The 20,612-nt window shown below is 48.3% G+C and overlaps 1 protein-coding gene across 1 annotated transcript in view; it reads right to left on the reverse strand.

Moving 5' to 3' along the window:
- Nucleotides 1-7,065: 7,065 nt before the first annotated feature.
- The window catches only part of LOC116981755 (PSMC3 interacting protein), a 36,610-nt gene continuing 23,063 nt past the window's right edge, over nt 7,066-20,612 (reverse strand). The window contains exons 6-9 of the mRNA XM_033034810.1: nt 18,247-18,392; nt 15,265-15,318; nt 8,902-8,961; nt 7,066-8,086 (exon numbers count right to left, since the gene is read on the reverse strand). Coding sequence (XP_032890701.1) covers nt 8,030-8,086; nt 8,902-8,961; nt 15,265-15,318; nt 18,247-18,392 — 317 coding nt within the window. The 3' untranslated portion in view covers nt 7,066-8,029. The remainder of the gene's footprint in view (nt 8,087-8,901; nt 8,962-15,264; nt 15,319-18,246; nt 18,393-20,612) is intronic.

Below are 20,612 nucleotides of genomic sequence, written 5' to 3' on the forward strand. Positions count from 1 at the left end.
TGGCCCGAAACGTTGCCTATTTAATTAGTTCCATAGATGCTGCTGCACCCGCTGAGTTTCTCCAGTACCTTTGTCTACCGTCCATGGTTAGAGAGACTTCAGGAGCTCCAAGCTGCAGGAGCTTTGACCGCCCCAACTGCGAATGGTTCAACTGCCCCGACCGCGGGAGAATAAAGAGGAAGATTAGACTTTATTGCCTTCCATCACTGTGAGGAATGTGGGGAATGTTTATGTTAACTTTAATGTAGTCGTGTGTCTTGTTGCTCTTTTTTGGTATGGCAGTATGGTAATTCGAGTTTCACTGGACCTTAATTGATACTCGTGACAATAAAACGACCTTTAAACCTTTGAAAGGTGAGAAAATGTGCACATTTCAAAGAGAAGCAGAACAAAAGGAATGGCTGGAGAAAAAAAAGAACCACAGTGCTGGAGTAACTCAGCCAGTCAGGCATCATCTCTGGAGAACATGGATAGGTGACGTTTTGGGTCGGGACAGATGCTGCGTGACCCACTGAGTTACTCTAAAAGGAATTGATGGTCTGAGTAGTATCACAAAGTTGTCAAGTTAACTGTCAGTTGGAATTTTAACAGAAACAAAAAGGTACAATCACATCAGTGGAAAGAGAAATAAGCAAATAGCTAAAATAATTAACTTGCTGGGAGCAACGGTGTAAGTTTGCGATGGGCACTAAAGTTGGTGGCTTTAGAAGAGAGTAGATGGGTGACCATGAGAAAAGGGAGTAGGCAGAGAGTGCAGATGATCCCTGTGGGTTTATAGATTGGCAGAGGGGCAGAACCCAACATAGGACTGAGGCGGGTGAATGAAAGAACGTTCAGTGGACAAGATAGGCAGGAACATGGGAGGAAGGAAGGATTGTTGGATTGAATTTGATTTATTTTAATGCGAGAGGCCCGACAGGTGAGGCAGATGAACTCAGGTAAGTGTGGCTGGGATGTTGTAGCTATTACGAATACTTGGTAGAGGGAAAGGACTGGCAGCTTAGTGGTACAGGTGTTTCAGGCAAGATAAAATGGGGGTAAAAGAGGGGATGGCAAGATGACATTACCAATGGTTGGTCCAGAGAGAATATATGGGTGGAGCTGAAAAATAAAAAGAGGATGATCACCTTATTGAGAGTGTACTGCCGGCCCACTAATAGTCCACGGGAATTAGAAGAGCAAATATGATGTAAGATTCCAGGCGGCTGTGCGGCTAATATGGTTGTCATTGTAGGGAATTTAAATTTTCCCAATATTGACTGGTGCAAAAGGTTTAGATGGGGCAGAATTTATCAAATGTGTTCAGGAAAGTTTCCTCAGACAATACGTAGAGAGAGGTCCAACACAGGACAGGGCAAAGCTTGATCTAGACGTAGGAAATTGGGAAGGACAAGTAACTGAAGTGTCCGTGAGCAAGCCTTTTGGGACCAGCGACCAATGTTCTATTAGCTTCAAAAGTATGACGAGAGAAGGTGAGCCTCTAGTTGTGAAAAAAAGAGGCATCGGTTGTAGATCAGTGCATGCTCCTTTAACATAGTGACCTCACCACTACTAACCACTCCCCATTGTCTCTTGTATAATTGTAGCTTCCCCACCTCCAGCTCGCTCTCTAGCTCCAGTGATGACCACGGACAGCTAGTGCATAGTGTGTGTAGTGCTTATAATAAAGTTATCTAGTAAAAGACTTTGTGTGACAAGCAAGTCATTTTACATGGTTGCGGTACACATCCACCAGGACCATCCAGAGGGATCTGCCAGAAGGAGCTCTTGGCATCTAGGACCGAGAAGACTGGCCGGACCGACCTGTGCCACAACGTCCTCCACTATCCGCATGGGGTAGTGCGGGCGCTTGATGGCAAGGTTCAGGTCTTTCGGGTTGATGCAGATCCTGATCTCGCTCTTGTCCTTCTTGGCAGCGACGACCATGGTGGAGACCCACCGGGTGGGAGCACTCACCTCCTTGAGGATGCCCATGGCCACCATGTCACGTAGTGTGGACTCCACGCGGCCCTTCATGGCAAAAGAAACGCGGTGGGCCGGTCTAATCACCGGGTTGACCCCCGGGTCAACAACGATTTTGTAAGCACAGGGCAATTTGCCCAGAACGTCATCAAAACGGTCGGGGTACTCGCTCAGGGGGTCCATGGGGGCCTGCACCAGGTGGCTGTCGTGGTGGAAAGAGACCAAGCCAAAGTCCTGGCATGCACGGGCGCCCAGCAGGGTGACGTTTTCAGAATCCAGCAGGAGAAAAGTGAGGGGCCGAGAGGTCACAAGAACTGTACAGATAACCGTGGCCTTCCCCACAGGGACCAGAACACCTCCCCCATAGGCATGAAGGCGGGAGTCATCGGGAATAACCCTCTCCCCAGATCTTATCTGCTTGAAGAGGCTAACAGACATAACATTGGCAAAAGCACCAATATCGACCTTCGCAGGGAAGGAGTGGCCATTCACAGTAACATGTACAGAGGGATCCGTTATCAATGCAGGTGCACCCAAAAGCGAAAACACAGTTGAATCACCATGGGAGGAGCTCGTATCAGAGTCAGGGAGTTCATCCGACTGGTACTGGGAACCAGGCGCGCTATCAGAGTCCACAAGGTTGTTTAGACTCCTTCTTGGAGCAGGGACAGGTTTCCCACGGGATCGACATGCCGCAGAAAAGTGGTTCAGCTTCCCGCAGGAATTACAAGTTTTACCCTGCGCTGGGCAAACGTTGAATTGGTGGGAAGAGAAATTGCAATTTGGGCAGCGACGAGGGGTGACCTTAGCGGGCGCAGCGGCGGTGCCCTGGCGTGGCAGGCCATTGATCCGCCGCCGGCCAGCAGCACCGGTGAAGTTAATGTCCTGGGACACCGGTTGAGATACGGAGCCAACAGCAGAGGCCATGCGAGCGGCATGCATAGCTTCCCTTAGCGTTAGATCAGGCTTCATCAGGAGCTCGTCACGCAGCTTAGAGTTCAGGAGACCGTTGACCAGGACATCCCTGATCATTTCGTCCGGGGTTATCGTTTCAAGGCGGCACCGCCGAGCCATATGACGCAAAGAGGCAATGAAAGCGTCAATATGCTCACCGGGAATCTGACGCCTTTGGAAGAACTTAAAGCGCTCGATAATGTTATTGGTAGGGATATCGCAGAGGTCGGGTATGAACCGATCAATGGCCCGCCACGCCAGGGCACCGCCGCTGCGCCCGCTAATTCTAGCGTATCAGCCGTGGTCGCTCTGTGCAAGTGCAATGCTTTTGTTTCCAAGAGGAAGGATGTAGATCAGTGCATGCTCCTTTAACATAGTGACCTCACCACTACTAACCACTCCCCATTGTCTCTTGTATAATTGTAGCTTCCCCACCTCCAGCTCGCTCTCTAGCTCCAGTGACCCACCGACGTGCCCGGCCTGCAGCGCTTTCTGGGCATGGTCAACTACCTGGGGAAGTTCATACCCGACCTCAGCGAACTGAGTGCTCCCCTGAGGGAGCTGATCAAAAAGGACAATGCCTGGGTCTGGCTCCCGCATCACCAGTCGGCATTCATGGCCCTGAAGTCCAAGCTCGCACGCACCCCGACTCTCAAGTTCTTCGATCTAAACAGGCCAATTGTCCTCACTTGCGATGCATCTCAGTTCGGCCTCGGTGCCGCCTGCCTGCAGCTCCATGACGACCAGCAGCTGCCTGTTTCCTATGCTTCTCGCACCATGACCCCTGCTGAGCAGCGCTACGCTCAGATCGAGAAGGAGCTCCTTGCCGTGGTGTTCGCCTGCTCCAAATTCAAGGACTACATTCTGGGTAACACCTTCACCATTGAAACTGACCACCAGCCGCTGGTCTCTATCTTGAACAAGCCCATCCATGTTGCCTCTTCCCGTTTGCAGCGGATGATGCTGCAGCTCCAGCGTTTCACGTTCCAGATTGTGTACCGCAAGGGCAAGGATATGTTCGTGGCCGACACATTGTCCCATGCGCCGCTCCCTTCCGTTGCCCGCCATCCATACGAATCGTCTGACCTGATGGTACTGAACGTTAACATTGTTCCTTCCCAGCAGATGCAGTCCCTGGTCAAACACACTGCCGCTGATCCTGCCCTGCAACAGCTTGCGGGCGTCATCCGCCATGGCTGGCCTGACCGACGCTCTTCCCTGCCGGCTGGTGCCGTGCCCTACTTCCTGGTTCGGGATGAATTGGTGCTGCACAACGGCGTGGTGGTGAAGGGTCACAAGGTCGTGGTGCCGGCCGCGCTGCGGGATCATTACTTTCAAACCGCCCACAACGGCCACCCCGGGGTTGAGGCCACTTTGTCCCAGGCCCAAAGCCAGTTTTACTGGCCGGGCATGGCTCAGGACATCCAGGACAGGGTCTCCGCCTGCGCTGCCTGCAACAGTCTCCTGCCTCATCAACAGCGCCAACCTCTCATGCAGCAGCCGGCTCCCGAGTTGCCGTGGATGGATGTCGCCACTGACATATTCGAATGGCGTGGCAAACACTTCCTGGTCCTGGTGGACTCCTACTCCAGCTGGTTCGAGGTGGACCAGCTGCCTTCCCTCACGTCTGCTGCCGTCATCGGGAAGCTTCGCTGCCACTTTTCAACCTTTGGGTCCCCGGTGACTCTCCAATCTGACAACGGCAGCCAATTTTCAAGCGCAGAGTTCCGTGCCTTCGCCGCCCGTTGGAACATTCGCCACATCACCAGCAGCCCCGAGTACCCGCAAAGCAATGGCCTTGCAGAGCGCGCTGTCCGCAGCGCCAAGGAGCTGCTGGAACATTGTCGGCTTTCTCATTCTGACTTCTACCTTGCCCTCCTCAACATTTCCCGGGATCCCGCACTCGGTTCGCCTGCCCAGCGCCTCATGACCCGCCCTCCTCTCCCGGTCTCTCAGCAATCCCTCAAGCCCACGGTCCGGAGCCCTGCCGCTGTCAAGGAGCGCATCATCGAGAAGCAGGCCATCCAGAAGCGCTCCTTTGACAAGTCGTCCCGTCTCCTTCCCCGTCTGTTCCCGGGCCAGGTTGTCCAGATGCAATCCCCCTCCGGTCACCACCGGCTGGCCGTTGGCAATGCTGACTCTCCCCGGTCATACCTGGTTGACTACGAGGGCACCGTGTACCGTCGGTCCCGCCAGCACCTGCTGCTTGTCAACGAGCCTGCTCCGCCTCCCGCAGACCCGTTTTCATCGCCTGTCCCTTCCCCCCCTGCCCGTCACTCCTCGCATGCCCCGGAAACTGCCCTCTCAGCTCTCTGTGCCCTGCTCACGCCAGCCTCCTTCTCCTGCCTCGCCTGCGAGTGTACCTGTTTCACCTCCCCGTTCTCCTCCTTCCCCTGGGCGCTCTTCACCCGGATCTCCCGTCTCTGTCCCTGCCCCCGTCCCTGCGGCTGAGGGGGAAGGCAGGTTGCGCACCTGCTCTGGGCGGTTGGTCAAGCCGCCTGTCCGTTACGGGGTGTTTGAGTAGCCTGTATCATATGTTTTAACTGTTCCCTGCGCGGTTTCTAATTCTAGCGTATGAGCCGTGGTCGCTCTGTGCAAGTGCAATGCTTTTGTTTCCAAGAGGAAGGATGTAGATCAGTGCATGCTCCTTTAACATAGTGACCTCACCACTACTAACCACTCCCCATTGTCTCTTGTATAATTGTAGCTTCCCCACCTCCAGCTCGCTCTCTAGCTCCAGTGATGACCACGGACAGCTAGTGCATAGTGTGTGTAGTGCTTATAATAAAGTTATCTAGTAAAAGACTTTGTGTGACAAGCAAGTCATTTTACATGGGTCAGCTGGGATTGTGTATCCTGGAGGAATTCCAGGACCAGAGGAGCAAAATTAGGAAGGAAATTGAAAGGACAAAAAGGGGGCAGGAGATACCTCTGGCAGACAATATTAAGAAAAATCCAGAGATTTTGTGAGTACATTAAGGGAAAGTGGGTAACTAGAGAGAATAGGGCCACTCAGAAGTAAATGCAGCCACCTATGTGTGGAGATGCAGGAGATGGGCAAGCTCCTCAATGAGTATGTCTCCTGTTTTACTAGCAGTGAAGGCCAAGGGCAGAAAGGGAATGGGAATTGAAGTGGCTAGCAACTAGGAGTTCCAGCTGACCCTGGAGATCAGAGCAAAGTGCTCAGTGTAATGGTCGCTCAGTTTATGCTTCTCCTCAGCTACCTTCCCCCCCACCCACATCACCCAGCACCTTCACCCTCATCCATCCGCTCATCACCTACCCCCGATCCATTTTCCTTCCCCTCCCGCCTGTTCCCTTCTCCCAACCATTCCTCCCTACCTTCCTTATCACATTCCACCCTTTTGTATTCTCCACTTATCGGCTTCAGCCTTGGTTACTATCTCACCCCTTCTCCTCCAAATGACTCACCTGGTAAATAAAACCGTCCTGGAAGATGTCAGTAACTGCAGGGTAGGTGGCGGTGGAGCGGGGAATGGAAAAAGCAAAGGGTGAGAGGGGAGGGAGTCCCACGGTGACTCAACGTGTCTTGTCGGTCGTGGCATTCTGAAGTGTGTCCTGTTGGGGACTACAACGCAAGCTGCAACAATAGCCACGTCAAGGCCAGCGCCATCGGTGCCTAGTTTTAATGTGAAACTAGACCAACTGGGAGCCTTTGGGTCCCTGTCACATGGGAGACCTGGTCCCCCAACGCAATATTACCCCACTCACCCATAGCCCCCACGGGAGGCAAGGAGAGATTTAGAGCGGATATCATTCAGTCAGTGAGCAGTAGATGTAGACGACATGACGGTAATCATGAGGCAGCATATCAAGATGGCGTGAAAAATTACCCATGACGTACTACGGCTTTTTCGCCGAGTGGAGTATCTATGATCTTCTCAACTTTAAATGGATAACCTCTAATTCTAGATTGCCTCAGAAGGAGAATGTAAAACACATATTAGCACTCTTAAAATTATTACGGATCTTGCAAGATTCAATCAAATCCCCTCCAATCGAGTTCAAAAATATACTTAAGGGAAGGAAATCTTTCAATCATTGCTCATTATTCCCCAGACGACACCTGCAAAATGGAAGATTCAGAAACCACCGAGACCATCACGTTGGGGATTAATATCCCATAAATAACAACAGAAGAGTTATTTTAATCTTAACAAAAACATTTACAATGCTTATCAGACAATCCGCTCAACACAAACATTTTTGAAAACAGACGATCAAGCAGTCCTTGCCCCACACTCCATCACTGATCTAAAGGTTAAGCTCCTGATGAACAGTCCTGACAGTTTGATTCATTGAAGTTCTCCTTGGAGGTTTATAATTATACTTTTCAACCAGTTTTGGACAACTCTTCGCAATGGATGTAGTACTAGATAAGTATATACACTGCTTCCCTAAGCTGAAGTTCACAACACTCAAGAGGAGGCTGGGAATGAAATTGGAAACAATAGAGCTGCAATTCTGAACTGACACTGCAGTGAAGAAGTGAAGCATCGGCTACATATCTTCTATCAGAATTTACAAATTTCCTACAAGACTTGTCAGACTCAAATAATGGAGGATTTCCCCACCCCTGGCTGTGGACAGTACCAGGGGTCAGTCTCAGAGAAAGGTACACTCCATTCAGGATTGAGATGTAAAATTTCTTCATATAAACAGTGGTGAATCCCAGAGAATTCTTAATCTCAGAAGACGGCGGAGGCTGGTGTTATATTCATTCAAAGCAGAGACGAATAGATATATGTATATTAAGGGAATCGGGAAAAATGGCACTGAGGTAGAAAGCTAGCTCAACCTTATACAGATTTGAAGAGTCAAGATAGGTGGTCTACTGCAGTGAAAATCCTGCTCCTTAAATTGTGAGAATCAGAAGCAGAGAGAACAGCAATGGAGTGAAACTCAGGAAATAAACAGACTTCACAATAGTTTCCACTCAAAGCAGCAGCCACCAGTCCCAGTAAAGCTCACAAGTGCCGAATGCATTGAGTGGAGAACATTAAAACAATGGCTTTGGATGAAAAATATATTGTCACTGATAATTGAATCAAATCTTGCAGGAATTCTCCATTGAGCATTGGTTTTGATTCCTTCACATGTCTGGTACAGCTACAGAGTGATCTTCATCAGTTTCTATCCCAAGCTCCTCCTGAATTAATAAAACAATGAAAATGTCAATGGTCAAGTTACTGTATTTACCTATCAACAGAACAATGAGGGAGGGAGATCCGCGTGGCTATTCCCACTTTCTCTAATTACATATCTTGTTTTGGATTATATGGGAAAAAATGGCTTCTCAAGAGGTTTGCAGCGAGAGTCATGGAAGGTAATGATAGCAGTTGAAGAGCAAGTGGAAACCAGGTGGGGGTAGTGGGAGAAGGGATGGGATAGATGAACAAAGGGAGACATAATGAAAGCTGGATTTAAGCAAAAAAGCAAAAGGCTAGATGAACTCAGAGTCAAGCATGATACCCTACATAAAGTGAGATGGAGGGGTGAGACAGATGCTGGTCGAAGATATGTGGTACCAGGTAAGGTAGCAGGTAGGATGATGGACAGATGAAGTCAGGTGGTGTTGGGGCAAGACGAGGCAGAAGCTGGTGGGTGAGAAGAGGCGTGAAATGTGAAGCCAGAAGAAGGATCACTGGTGGAAGGCGACAGTGGGAAGGGGACAGGAGGTTTGATGGTTAGTTATATAAAATTCAATGTTTATACAGTTGGACTGTAAACTACTTAAGCGCAATATGAGGTGTTGTTCCTTCAGTTTTTACGTTGTTTCACTTTGGCAATCGAGGTGGCCCAGGACAGAAAGGTCAGTATGGGAAAAGGAAGGGGTTAAAGTGGTTAGCAACTGGGAGATAAAGAAAAAGCATAGAATGGTCACATTGGCAATGTCGTCTGAGCCTACTTAAGCATGCAGTGCACAGTTCATTATGGCCTGAGCTCGTGCTTTTCATTACTTACATAGAACTGTTTCTTGTTTTTGGGATACCCTTCCAGAACAGCATCAATCAAATCAGTTGCCTGAATAGAAAGTGTGATAGTTGGTGTTAATACACAGGTCAGCAGGGGTCCCAACAGAAACCACAACTTTCTTTCCTGAAACCAAATCATAGACAATAGACAATAGGTGTAGGAGTAGGCCATTCGGCCCTTTGAGCCAGCGCCGCCATTCAATCCCCAATCAGTAACCCATTCCTGCCTTCTCCGCATAACCCCTGACTGCTTTCTTTAAGAGCCCTATCTAGCTCTCTCTTGAAAGTATCCAGAGAACCAGCCTCCACCTGTGAGGCAGAGAATTCCACAGACTCACCTCTCTGTGAGAAAAAATGTTTCCTCGTCTCCGTTCTAAATGGATTACCCCTTATGCTTAAACTGTGGCCCCTGGTTCTGGACTCCCCCAACATCGGAAACATGTTTCCTGCCTCAGGTGTGTCCAAACGCTTAACAATCTTATCTGTTTCAATAAGATCCCCTCTCATTCTTCTAAAATTCCAGAGTGTACAAGCCCAGCCGCTCCATTCTCTCAGCATATGACAGTCCCGCCATCTCGGGAATTAACCTTGTAAACCTACACTGCACTCCCTCAATAGCAAGAATGTCCTTCCTCAAATTAGGGGACCAAAACTGCACACAATACTCCAGGTGTGGTCTCACTAGGGCACTGTACAGCTGCAGAAGGACCTCTTTGCTCCTATACTCGACTCTTGTTATAAAGGCCAACATGCCATTCACTTTCTTCACTGCCTGCTGTACCTGCATGCTTACTTTCATAGACTGATGAACAAGGCCCCCAGATCCTGTTGTACCAATCCCCTTTTCCCAACTTGATGCCATTTAGATATCAATCTGCCTTCCTGTTTTTGCTACCAAAGTGGATAACCTCACATTTATCCACATTAAACTTCATCTGCCCACTCCCCCAACCTGTCCAAGTCACCCTGCATTCTCATAGCATCCTCCTCACAGTTTACACTGCCACCCAGCTTTGTGTCATTTGCAAATTTGCTAATGTTACTTTGAATCCCTTCATCCAAATCATTGATGTATATTGTAAATAGCTGCAGTCCCAGCACCGAGCCTTGCGGTGTCCCACTAGTCACTGCCTGCCATTCTGAAAGGGACCGTTAATCCCTACCCTTTGTTTCCTGTCTGCCAACCAATTTTCTATCCATGTCAGCACTCTACCCCCAATACCATGTGCCCTAATTTTGCCCACTAATCTCCTATGTGGGACCTTATCATATGCTAGAGAAGAGTTGGAGTTATACAACACATTAATGGGCTGACCGTTTACCCCATCTACACTGAGCTCTGTATCTGTACCTTTGTATCCTTCTCTGCCTTCCCAGAAACACTACCTCTCTGGCAGTACATTCTGGATTCCAACCACGCCCATAGGCAAAGATTCTGACTATCGACAAGATCTATGCATTTTCTAATTTAATATGCCTCGATCAGGTCACCCTTTGGTCTCCTTCACTTCAGGGCATATTAGCCCAGCCTATCTGATCACTTCCCAAGGTGAATCTCCTCTGCATGTCTCACAACTACATCGTTCCAGTGATGATTGGAACTGCACAAAATATTCCAAACTTTGTCAAACTAATATTTTTGTAAAGTTGCAGCTGTTATATTCTGTGCCCTGACCTATACAGGAAAGCATGTGTCATATGCCTTCTTCTATTTACCCGTGTTGCCACTTTCAAGAAATGATGAACTCAATCCCTGAAGTGTCTCTGTCCATCCGCCATTTACTGTGTATGTGCCAAAATGCTTCACCCTACACTTGTCAGGATTAAATTCCATCTGCCCATTCTCCACCCAACTTTCCATTAGAACTATGCTCAGCTGTATCTTTAGACAACCTTCTACAGCATCATCAACTGAATGCCATCAAGGGCATTGGCAAACTTTCTAAGCATGCCTCATGAGGCATTTATCAGCAGCAGGGGTATCAGCTGAAATCCATATATACAATGTCTATAAGTATATAGTATGTCTGCATCAACCTTTTCACGTCTTCAAAAAACTCATGAGACACCACCTCCTTTGTACAAAACTGTACTGACTATCCCTAATCAGTCCTTGCCCTCTAAATACATGCATATCTTATCCTTCAGAATACTCTCTGGTAACTTTCCCACCACAGATGTTAAACTCACTGGCCTGTCATTCCCAGGCTTTTCTTTGCATAAATAGAGGCACAACATTTCCCACCCTCCAGTCATCTGGCACCTCTCTTGTATTTAATGACTCACATTTCTAGTTTCCCACAGTGTTCTCGGATATGTCTGGTCATTCTGGAGATTTGTCTGTCTTCATATGCTTTAGGACCTTCAGCATTTAAACCGCAATACTAAGCACCCTCAAGACACTCCCATCTTTTGCCCCAAGTTCCTCAGTCCTCATGTCTTGGAGAAATAGTCATTGAGGACCTTACACATGATCTAGAATTTAGAAGATTGAGGGGGGATCTTATAGAAACTTACAAAATTCGTAAGGGGTTGGACAGGCTAGATGCAGGAAGATTATTCCCGATGTTGGGGAAGTCCAGAACTAGGGGTCACAGTTTAAGGATACGAGGGAAGTCTTTTAGGACCGAGATGAGAAAATCATCTTTTACACAGAGAGTGGTGAATCTGTGGAATTCTCTGCCACAGAAGGTAGTTGAGGCCAGTTCATTGGCTATATTTAAGAGGGAGTTAGATGTGGCCCTTGTGGCTAAAGGGATCAGGGGGTATGGAGAGAAGGCAGGGATGGGATACTGAGTTGGATGATCAGCCATGATCATATTGAATGGCGGTGCAGGCTCGAAGGGCCGAATGGCCTACTCCTGCACCTATTTTCTATGTTTCTATGACCTGTGGCTCCACACAGAGTTGACTGCTTTGATTCCTTAGGAGGCCTACTCTCTTTGTGGTTACTCTTGCTCCCTTGATGCACATAAAATCTCTTAGGAATATCCTTAATATTATCTGCAAGAGCTATCTCCTGCCCCATTTTTGCCCTCCTGATTTTCTTCTTTTGCATGCTCCTCGGTTCCCAAAGTTCCTCCAGGAATACACTTGATCCAAGCTGCCTATACCCACCCCAAGTCTCTTTCGTATTCTTGATCAGAGCTTCAATGTCTCACATCATCCAAGCTTCCTTACGCCCAACTGCTTCGCCTTTCATTCTATCAGGAACATGTATGTCCTGGACTCCTGTCAGCACACCTTTAAAACCATCCCACTTTCCGAACTTCCTTTTCCTGCAAACAACCTGTTCCAATCAACTTGAGCGAGTTCCTCTTTAATACCGTCAAAGTTTGCCTTGCCCCAATATAGAATTTGAACTGGCAGGCCTGCATGTCTTTATCCATAATAATCTTACAGCTAACAGAACAGTGTTTATTGTGGTTGTGTTCTTTATTACTTTACCGTACTGTACTGTATCAAATTATATCAATGGTCGCTGATCCCAAAAGGTTCATCTACGAACACGTCATCCACTTGCCCCACCCAATTTACTAAGACTAGATCAAGTGTTACCCTCTCACATGTGGGGCCTTCTGCATATTGCCCAAAGAACATTTCCTGAACACATTTGTCAAATTCTGCCCCATCTCAACCTTTTCCACTATAAGAGTCCGAGTCAACATTGGGAAAGTTAAATTCCCGTATTATAACAATCTTTTAGACCTGCAGTTGTCTGCAAGCTCCTGGCATATTTGCTCTTCTAATTCCCTTTGACTATTTAGGGGCCTGTAGTACACTTCCAACAGGGTGATCATCCCTTTCTTATTTTGCGGCCCCTTCCTTATAGCCTCACTGGACGAACCATCAGTAATGTAATCTCTGACCACTGCCATGACATAATTCTCAATCAATAAACAACTCCCCCTCTCTTTTATCCCCACCTCTATATCTCCTGTAGCATCTGTACCCTGGAACATTAAGCTGTCAGTCCTTAGCCATGTTTCTTAGACCCCCTTCGATCAAGGCTGACCATGGGTGTCTCCAGGGTTCTATTCCATATGTGGAGGACGCCTGTGCGTGACTTTGTTTAACGTGGGGAGACTGGTGCACAGACAGCCACCCCATGGTCCTTGACAGATCTGGGTCGGGATCCAGTGGCATGGAGTCCAAGACGACAGGAGACCCTTTTTTGCTGCAGCCTTCATCCGCCTTTCCAGCTGTTGTGACGCTCCACTAAGGTCAGCCATTGTCCTCCACCTGTTCCACCGTTCAGGTCTTGGTTGGATTGCTCTTTGTCAGAGACCTCCCCCTCGACCTCACTGCCATGGGTGGCCCTACCAGGAGCATAGCTCCAGACAGCATCGCTCTCAGGTCCACACGAGCTTCTCCACCACAACAAGGTGACAATCCATGGAGAGCCATAGCAATATCAGATTAATAACTGGGCTGGTGGTGGAGGCAAAGATGATGGTGGTGTTAAGTTTTCAGTTAGGCACATATAGCATGTACAGGCAGGAGAGATTGGTTTAAATTGGCATCCTGAGATCCAAAGTTGTAAGTCAGCAAGTGTGATTGGAAGGTAAAGGTTAGGATTAGTATGTCTCAAAGGAAGGTTAAGTATGGAGAGACGAAGGAATATGGTGAAGCTGATGCGACGAAGGAATATGGTGAAGCTTTATTTCACTGCAAGAAGTATTGTGGGGAAAGCAGGTGAACTTATTAGACCTTGGATCGTTGCCTGTGATTATAATGTGGCCATTGCAGAAATGCAGTTGCAAGAGGGACACGAATGGCAGCTCAATGTTCCAGGGTTTTAATGTTTCAGACGTGATAGAGGGAGGGAGAAAAGGTGGAGGAGTTCCTACTAATCAGGGAGACGGTCGCAGCGACACTCGGAGTGGACATACCTTTGTCTATGAGGCAATGTGGGAAGATCTCAAAAATAAGAACGGTGCAAGAACTCTAATGGGATTGTAGCATAATCAGCAGGAGATAGAAAAACATTTAAGATTGTTTTAAATAGGGATAACACTGGACCTTCTGGGGAGGTGCTAAATTGGAGTAAGGCAAGTTGCATTATTAGGCAGGAGCTGGGGAGGGGTACATTGGGAGCAGTTGTTATTGGCCAAGTCCACATCTGACATGTGGGAGTCATTTAAAGGCAAGTTGATCAAAGTTCAGGACGGATGAGCGACAAGGATGAAAAAATAAAAGTGAGTGTATACAAGGTTCAAGAAGATTAAATCAGAGAGGACCTTTGAGGAATATAAAGCAAGGAGGAAGAACTCAAGCAGGTGATTAAAAGGGTCAAATGCGGCTACAAAACGGCTTTGATGAGTTGGGTTAAAATGCCTATATTAAAAACAAGAGGGTGACTAGTGAGAAGGTAAGACCGCTCAAGGATAAAAAATGATTTTTTTGTTTGGAGTCGGGGAATGTTGGCAAGGTACTAAACGAGTGCTTGACATCTGTTTTCACTACGATGTTGCACTTTGGGAGATCAAATGCAAGGGGAAAATATATAATTAATGTGAGACACTTAACAGCATTGATGTACAAAGAGATTCTGGGGTCCAAGTCCATTGCTCCCTGCCAGTTGCACAAGTAGATACAGCAGTAAAGACAGCATGTGGAATGTTTGCCTTCATTGGTCTTGGCATTGAGTACAAGAGTCAAGAAATCATGATGCAGCTCGATTGAACTTTGGTTAGCCCATATTTGGAATATCGTGTACAATTCTGGTCGTCCCCATACAGCAAGGATGTGGAGACTTTGGAAAGGGTGCAGATGAGGTTTACCAGAATGGTGCCATGATTTCAGGATATTAGCTACAAAGAGAGTTGGACAGACTTGGATTGTTTTCTCTGGAACGCCAGAGGTTGAGAGGAGACAAATGTAAAACTATGAGAGGCATAGATAGGGTAGACAGTTGGAACTATTTTCCCCAGGATGGAAGTATCAATAACTAGAGGGCACAGCTTTAAGGTGAAAGGAGGTGTGCGAGGAAAGTCTCTTTTATTTTAAACAGAGGGTGGCGAGTGCCTGGAACATGCTGCAAAGGTTGGGGGGGGGGGGGGGGGGGGGGGAGGCAGATATGTTAGTGGCATTTAAAACACTTTTGGATAGGCATATGGATATTCAGGGAATGAAGGGATATGGATTATGCACAGGATGAAAAGACTTTGTCTCAGTGTCATGTTCAGCCTGATCCTGTGCTGTATTTCTATGTTCAATGTTCAACACAGACATCTTGGCACCAAAGGCCCTGTTCTTGCTGTACTAGTTCATGTTACCATATCATTCCCCACCTGTACAAATGCCCCAAGCGGGTGTCTCTATCTCTAATTGGACCATAATTCATACTTACCATTCTTTTTCTTTTTCGCCATTCTTTGATATATCGCTTTCGTTCATTATGAACCTAGATAAGAGGAGGGAGGATTAAAGAATAGTTATATCCTCCCTTCTATTCACTAACAAATGCCGTTCTTTTTCAATATAGCCTCAAGAAATTTGCCCATTCACAACCCTTTCAACCTCTTTAATTAAATTTACACCCATACAAAAGTAATATAATCTTGGTCACTTGTAAATTAATGAAAATTGACCCACTGGCCCAATGCAGCACACTTCTGCTGCTGGGGGAGATAAGCAGACCAGACAGCATCTGTGGAAGGAAATGGGTTGTTGATAATTGTTCAAGTTCAAGTGAGTTTATTGTCATGTGTCCCTGATAAGACAATGAAATTCTTGCTTTGCTTCAGCACACAGAACATAATAGGTAGGCATTTACTACAAAACAGATCAATGTGTCCATATACCGCAATATAAATATATACACACATGAATTAAAAAAATGATAAAGTGCAAATAACAGATAATTGGTTATTAATAATCAAAGTTTTGTCCGAGCCAGGTTTAATAGCCTGATGACTGTGGGGAAGTAGCTTTTCCTGAACCTTGTTGTTGCAGTCTTCGGGCTCCTGTACCTTCCACCTGAAGGTAGCAGGGAGATGAGTGTGTGGCCAGGATGGTGTGGATCTTTGATGATACTGCCAGCCTTTTTCAGGCAGCGACTGCAGTTGGGGTTTTACAGCATGGAAACAGGCCCATGAGCGCAACTCATCCATGCCAGCCAAGATTCCCCATCTAGACAAGCCACATTGCCGACCTTTCGCTAATATCCCTCGAAACCTTTCCCAACCATGTACCTATCCAAGTATCTTTTAGATACTGTTATAGTATCTACCTTAACCATCTCCTCAGGCAGCTCATTCCATATTCAGATTCATATTAAATCTTGCCCCCCTCACCTTAAACATTCGTCCTCTTGTGTTTGATTCACCATCTCTGGATACATTTACCTTATCTATTCCTCTCAAGATTTACCCACATCTATAAGATCACCCCTCAGCCTATTGCCCTCCAAAGAATAAAGTTCTAGCTTTCCCAACCTCTCTTTATGCCTCAGCCCGTCAAGTCCTCGCAACATCCTCATAAATCTTCTCTACATTCTTTCCAGCTTAATGACATTCTTCCTCTAGTCTTCTTCCTTCATGTCCTTATGCCCAGCTCACACTGCCCACTGCCCACCCTGCCCACTCAGCTCACACTGCCCACTGCCCACTGCTCACACTGTCCACTGCCCACCCAGCTCATACTGCCCACCCAGCCCATACTGCCCACCCAGCTCACACTGCCCACCCAGCTCACTGCCCACTGCACACCCAGCTCACACTGCACACTGCCCACCCAGCTCACTGCCCACCCAGCTCACACTGCCCACCCAGCCCACAGCCCACACTGCCCACCCAGCTCACACTGCCCACCCAGCCCACTGCCCACCCAGCCCACTGCCCACCCAGCTCACACTGCCCACAGCTCACCTAGCCCACACTGCCCACCCAGCTCACACTGCCCACCCAGCCCACACTGCCCACCCCACACTGCCCACCCAGCTCACACTGCCCACCCAGCTCACTGCCCACCCAGATCACACTGCCCACCCAGCCCAACTGCCCACCCAGCTCACACTGCCCACCCAGCTCACACTGCCCACCCAGATCACACAGCCCACCCAGCCCACTGCCCACCCAGCTCACACTGCCCACCCAGATCACACAGCCCACCCAGCCCACTGCCCACCCAGCTCACTGCCAACCCAGCTCACACTGCCCACCCAGCTCACACTGCCCACCCAGCCCACACTGCCCACCCAGCTCACACTGCCCACCCAGTTCACTGCCCACCCAGCTCACACTGCCCACCCAGCTCACACTGCCCACCCAGCTCACTGCCCACCCAGCTCTCACTGCCCATCCAGCTCTCACTGCCCATCCAGCTCACACTGCCCACCCAGCCCACACTGCCCACCCAGCCCACTGCCCACCCAGCTCACACTGCCCACCCAGCTCACTGCCCACCCAGCTCACACTGCCCACCCAGCCCACACTGCCCACCCAGCCCACACTGCCCACCCAGCCCACACTGCCCACCCAGCTCACACTGCCCACCCAGCTCACACTGCCCACCCAGCTCACACTGCCCACCCAGCCCACACTGCCCACCCAGCCCTCCCTGATATTACTGCAAAACACAATTAGAAAAAAAAACACACAAAAGTCCATCATAGTGCAAGAGATGTTCCATAGTGTTATGATGTCAAGATAGGATTAAGCTTGAAGATAAACACAAAAAGCTGGAGTAACTCAGCGGTGAGAAAGCATCTATGGAGAGAAGGAATGAGTAATGTTTCAGGTCGAGACCCTTCTTCAGACAGATTAAGCGTGTGCAGGTTAGTTATAGGACATGACATTTGTAGGAAAGTAAATGTTCCTGAACCTCATAGTGTGGGACTTCAAGCTTCTGAACCATCTGTCCAATGGTAGCAGTGAGAAATGGTCCTTGTCTACATGGTGGGCATCGTCAAGGATAAATGCTACCTGTTGAGGCAGCGTCTCATGACTATGCTAACAATGGAGGGGAAGGCTGTGTCCATCACTCTCGGCAGCCTCTTGCATTCGTGTGCATTGGTATTTTGTACCTAGTCATGATGCAACCAGTCAAGATACTTTCTGCAGCACATCTATGGGAGTTTGTCGGGAGTACCTTGCTCCTTCTGGTTTCTCTCACATTCTACCAGATAACTGCTGGTATCACTTCTTATTGCAGGCCTTATCTCACTTTCTCTAGGGTGCTACTAGTTTTTGTATGCCTTACTTCACTTCCTCTCACAATTGGCCAAATGCATAATGAGAGTAGCCCAATATGATGGACATGGTGGGCCAATGAGCATGCTTCCGTGCTGTACAGCTCTATACCACTAAATCACTCAGAATAACAGCTTCACCTGCTCTTTATCTTCTGGGGTAACATGGTTGCTTGCAGATTTAATCTTCCATAGTTTCTCCCGATACAAGGGACATTCTTGCTTTAACGCTGTGATTTCCACTGACATTTCTTGGGTTGTCATCGAGTTATTTAGCTCTTTAAGTTCTAATTCAGATACAAATGGAGGTTAATGTCCACTTCAATTTCACAAACTAGATATAAAATAAACTCTATTATCATTGCTTCATAAAACAAGGGATAATTACATTCTGTTCTGCATGTCCCATAACAGAGTCTTTCATCCACAGTAGGTGGATCAGAGGACAGAGGTTTAAGGTGAGAGGGGAAAGATTCGATAGGAACCTGAGGGGCAACGTTTTCACACAGAGGGTGGTGGGTATATGGAACGAGATGCCGTAGGAGGTAGTTGAGGCAGGTACTAAAAAAGTATTTAAAAGACTCTTGGTCAGGTACATAGATAGAAAAGACTTGGGAGGAATTGGGACCAAATTGAGCAAATAGAACCAACTTACATGTGGCAACTTGATCAGCATGGATGAGTGGGCCTGTTTCCTTGGTGGATGAAGCTATGACTCAGTGGGCATTTTTCTCTCTGAGATTGAGGGCAGTATAGGAGGTTGCATGGTTCAAATCATAAATTTCAAAAACTTTTCCTGTACTTTATCAAAATGTTTAAATCACACCAGTGGAGATTCTCACCTCTGTAACCACTGTGTGTTTAAAGTCACTGCAGTTCATTAATGAGATTTGATTTCGAAAGTCAGCTGCAGAAATGGGCGTTTCTGGAATTGGCTGGGAAATCAAGTCCCAAGATGGCTGAAAGGATGACCAAAAACTCTGGAAACAATTGATATGGATTAGACAACCCACCCGTTTGTCACGGAAGCCTGATGCGCAGGATCTAATATTGAGGCAGGCTTTAATTGTGATAGTACTGATAGAGAGGAACAATTTGCATTGGTTGGAATTGTTCATCTTTGTGTAGAATCTAAAAATTTGTGTGAAGCCTTTTAGGAGAATTTGGGAAACATACATCCAAACAGGTAATGATAGCTTGGAAGTCTCTCCCACAAATAATGTTAATTTTACATTTGGAATTGCTACAGGTGCACAACCTTTTATCCGAAAGCCTTGGGACCAGGCACTTTTCGTAATTCAGAATTTGTCGGCCTTCGGAATGGAAATTTTTTAGCGTAGATTTTAATGGCTGGCTCAGTGGTAGAGTGCTCGGCTCATATCCGCAAGGTCGCGAGTTTGCGCCTTGATCCCGGCAGTTACTCGGTCGCGAGTTTGAGTCTTCAATGTCGTTTTTTCTTGCAGAATAAATGTCTGTATGAAATGCAGTGTGTTGAATGAATTCCTGAATTTGTAAATGTGCCCGCAGCATTGAATCACCTCTCGCACTCATGTCACCCTAGCGGGGCTACATGCCCTTAGGCGGCCTAGCTCGGGGATTCTTGAATCCCCGAGCTAGGTTCCCGAGTTTGCGCCTCGATCCTGGCAGTTACTCGGTCGCGAGTTTGAGTCTTCAATGTAGTTTTTTCTTGCAGAATAAATGTTTGTATGAAATGCAGTGTAGGAGAGGTGTACTGACTGTGTGGGCAGAACTTTGGAAGTGATTGGCCACCAGTCTAAAAAGCCGCTGTGTCTCCCTGTCCCTGGGATAGCAGGGGGCGATCAAACAGCACAATACCCCCCTCCCCCTCCAACTCCAGAGGAATCCGCTCCCCGATGGGCCGCTTCGGCGACAAGTGGCAGTTTGCCCACAGCCCGAGCTGCGCCCCCTCATCCGCCACCCCAAGAACAAGACGTACCTTGCACACCATCAGCTTCTGCCCCTACGTGTTCCTCTGGAGTTGGAGCGGGGCTGGGCTGGAGTTGCTGCTGGCTGTGGGTCTCTGGGATCTCCGTGCTTGCAGTGGGCCTGGGGGTCGGTGTCCCGTTGGTCCTGATGTCTCCGGCCACCCCCCTGGACTGGAGCTGAGACTGGGAACTGTACCGCCCTTGCCCCCTCCCTCTGCAACTGCAAACAACCCCATTCTCCTGCAAGGGCGGTACAGTTCCCGGAGGATGGCAGGTGGCCGGAGACGTCAGGACCAACAGGAACCCGCTCCCCGATGGGCCCCTACAACGCCCCGAGCTGCGCCCCGTCATCCGCAACCCAGGTTCCTCTGTAGTTGGAGCGGGGCTGGGCTGGGCTGCTGTTGGGTGTGGGTCTCTGGGATCTCCGTGCTTGCAGTGGGCCTGGGGGTCGGTGTCCCGATGAGGGGGCGCAGCTCGGGGAACGGCTTCAGGTGGTCCTGACGTCTCCGGCCAGTTTGCAGTTTTCCTCTGGAGTTGGAACGGGGCTGGGCTGCTGCTGGC

Source organism: Amblyraja radiata, chromosome 16 (genome assembly GCF_010909765.2).
Source record: "Amblyraja radiata isolate CabotCenter1 chromosome 16, sAmbRad1.1.pri, whole genome shotgun sequence".
NCBI lineage: Eukaryota > Metazoa > Chordata > Chondrichthyes > Rajiformes > Rajidae > Amblyraja > Amblyraja radiata.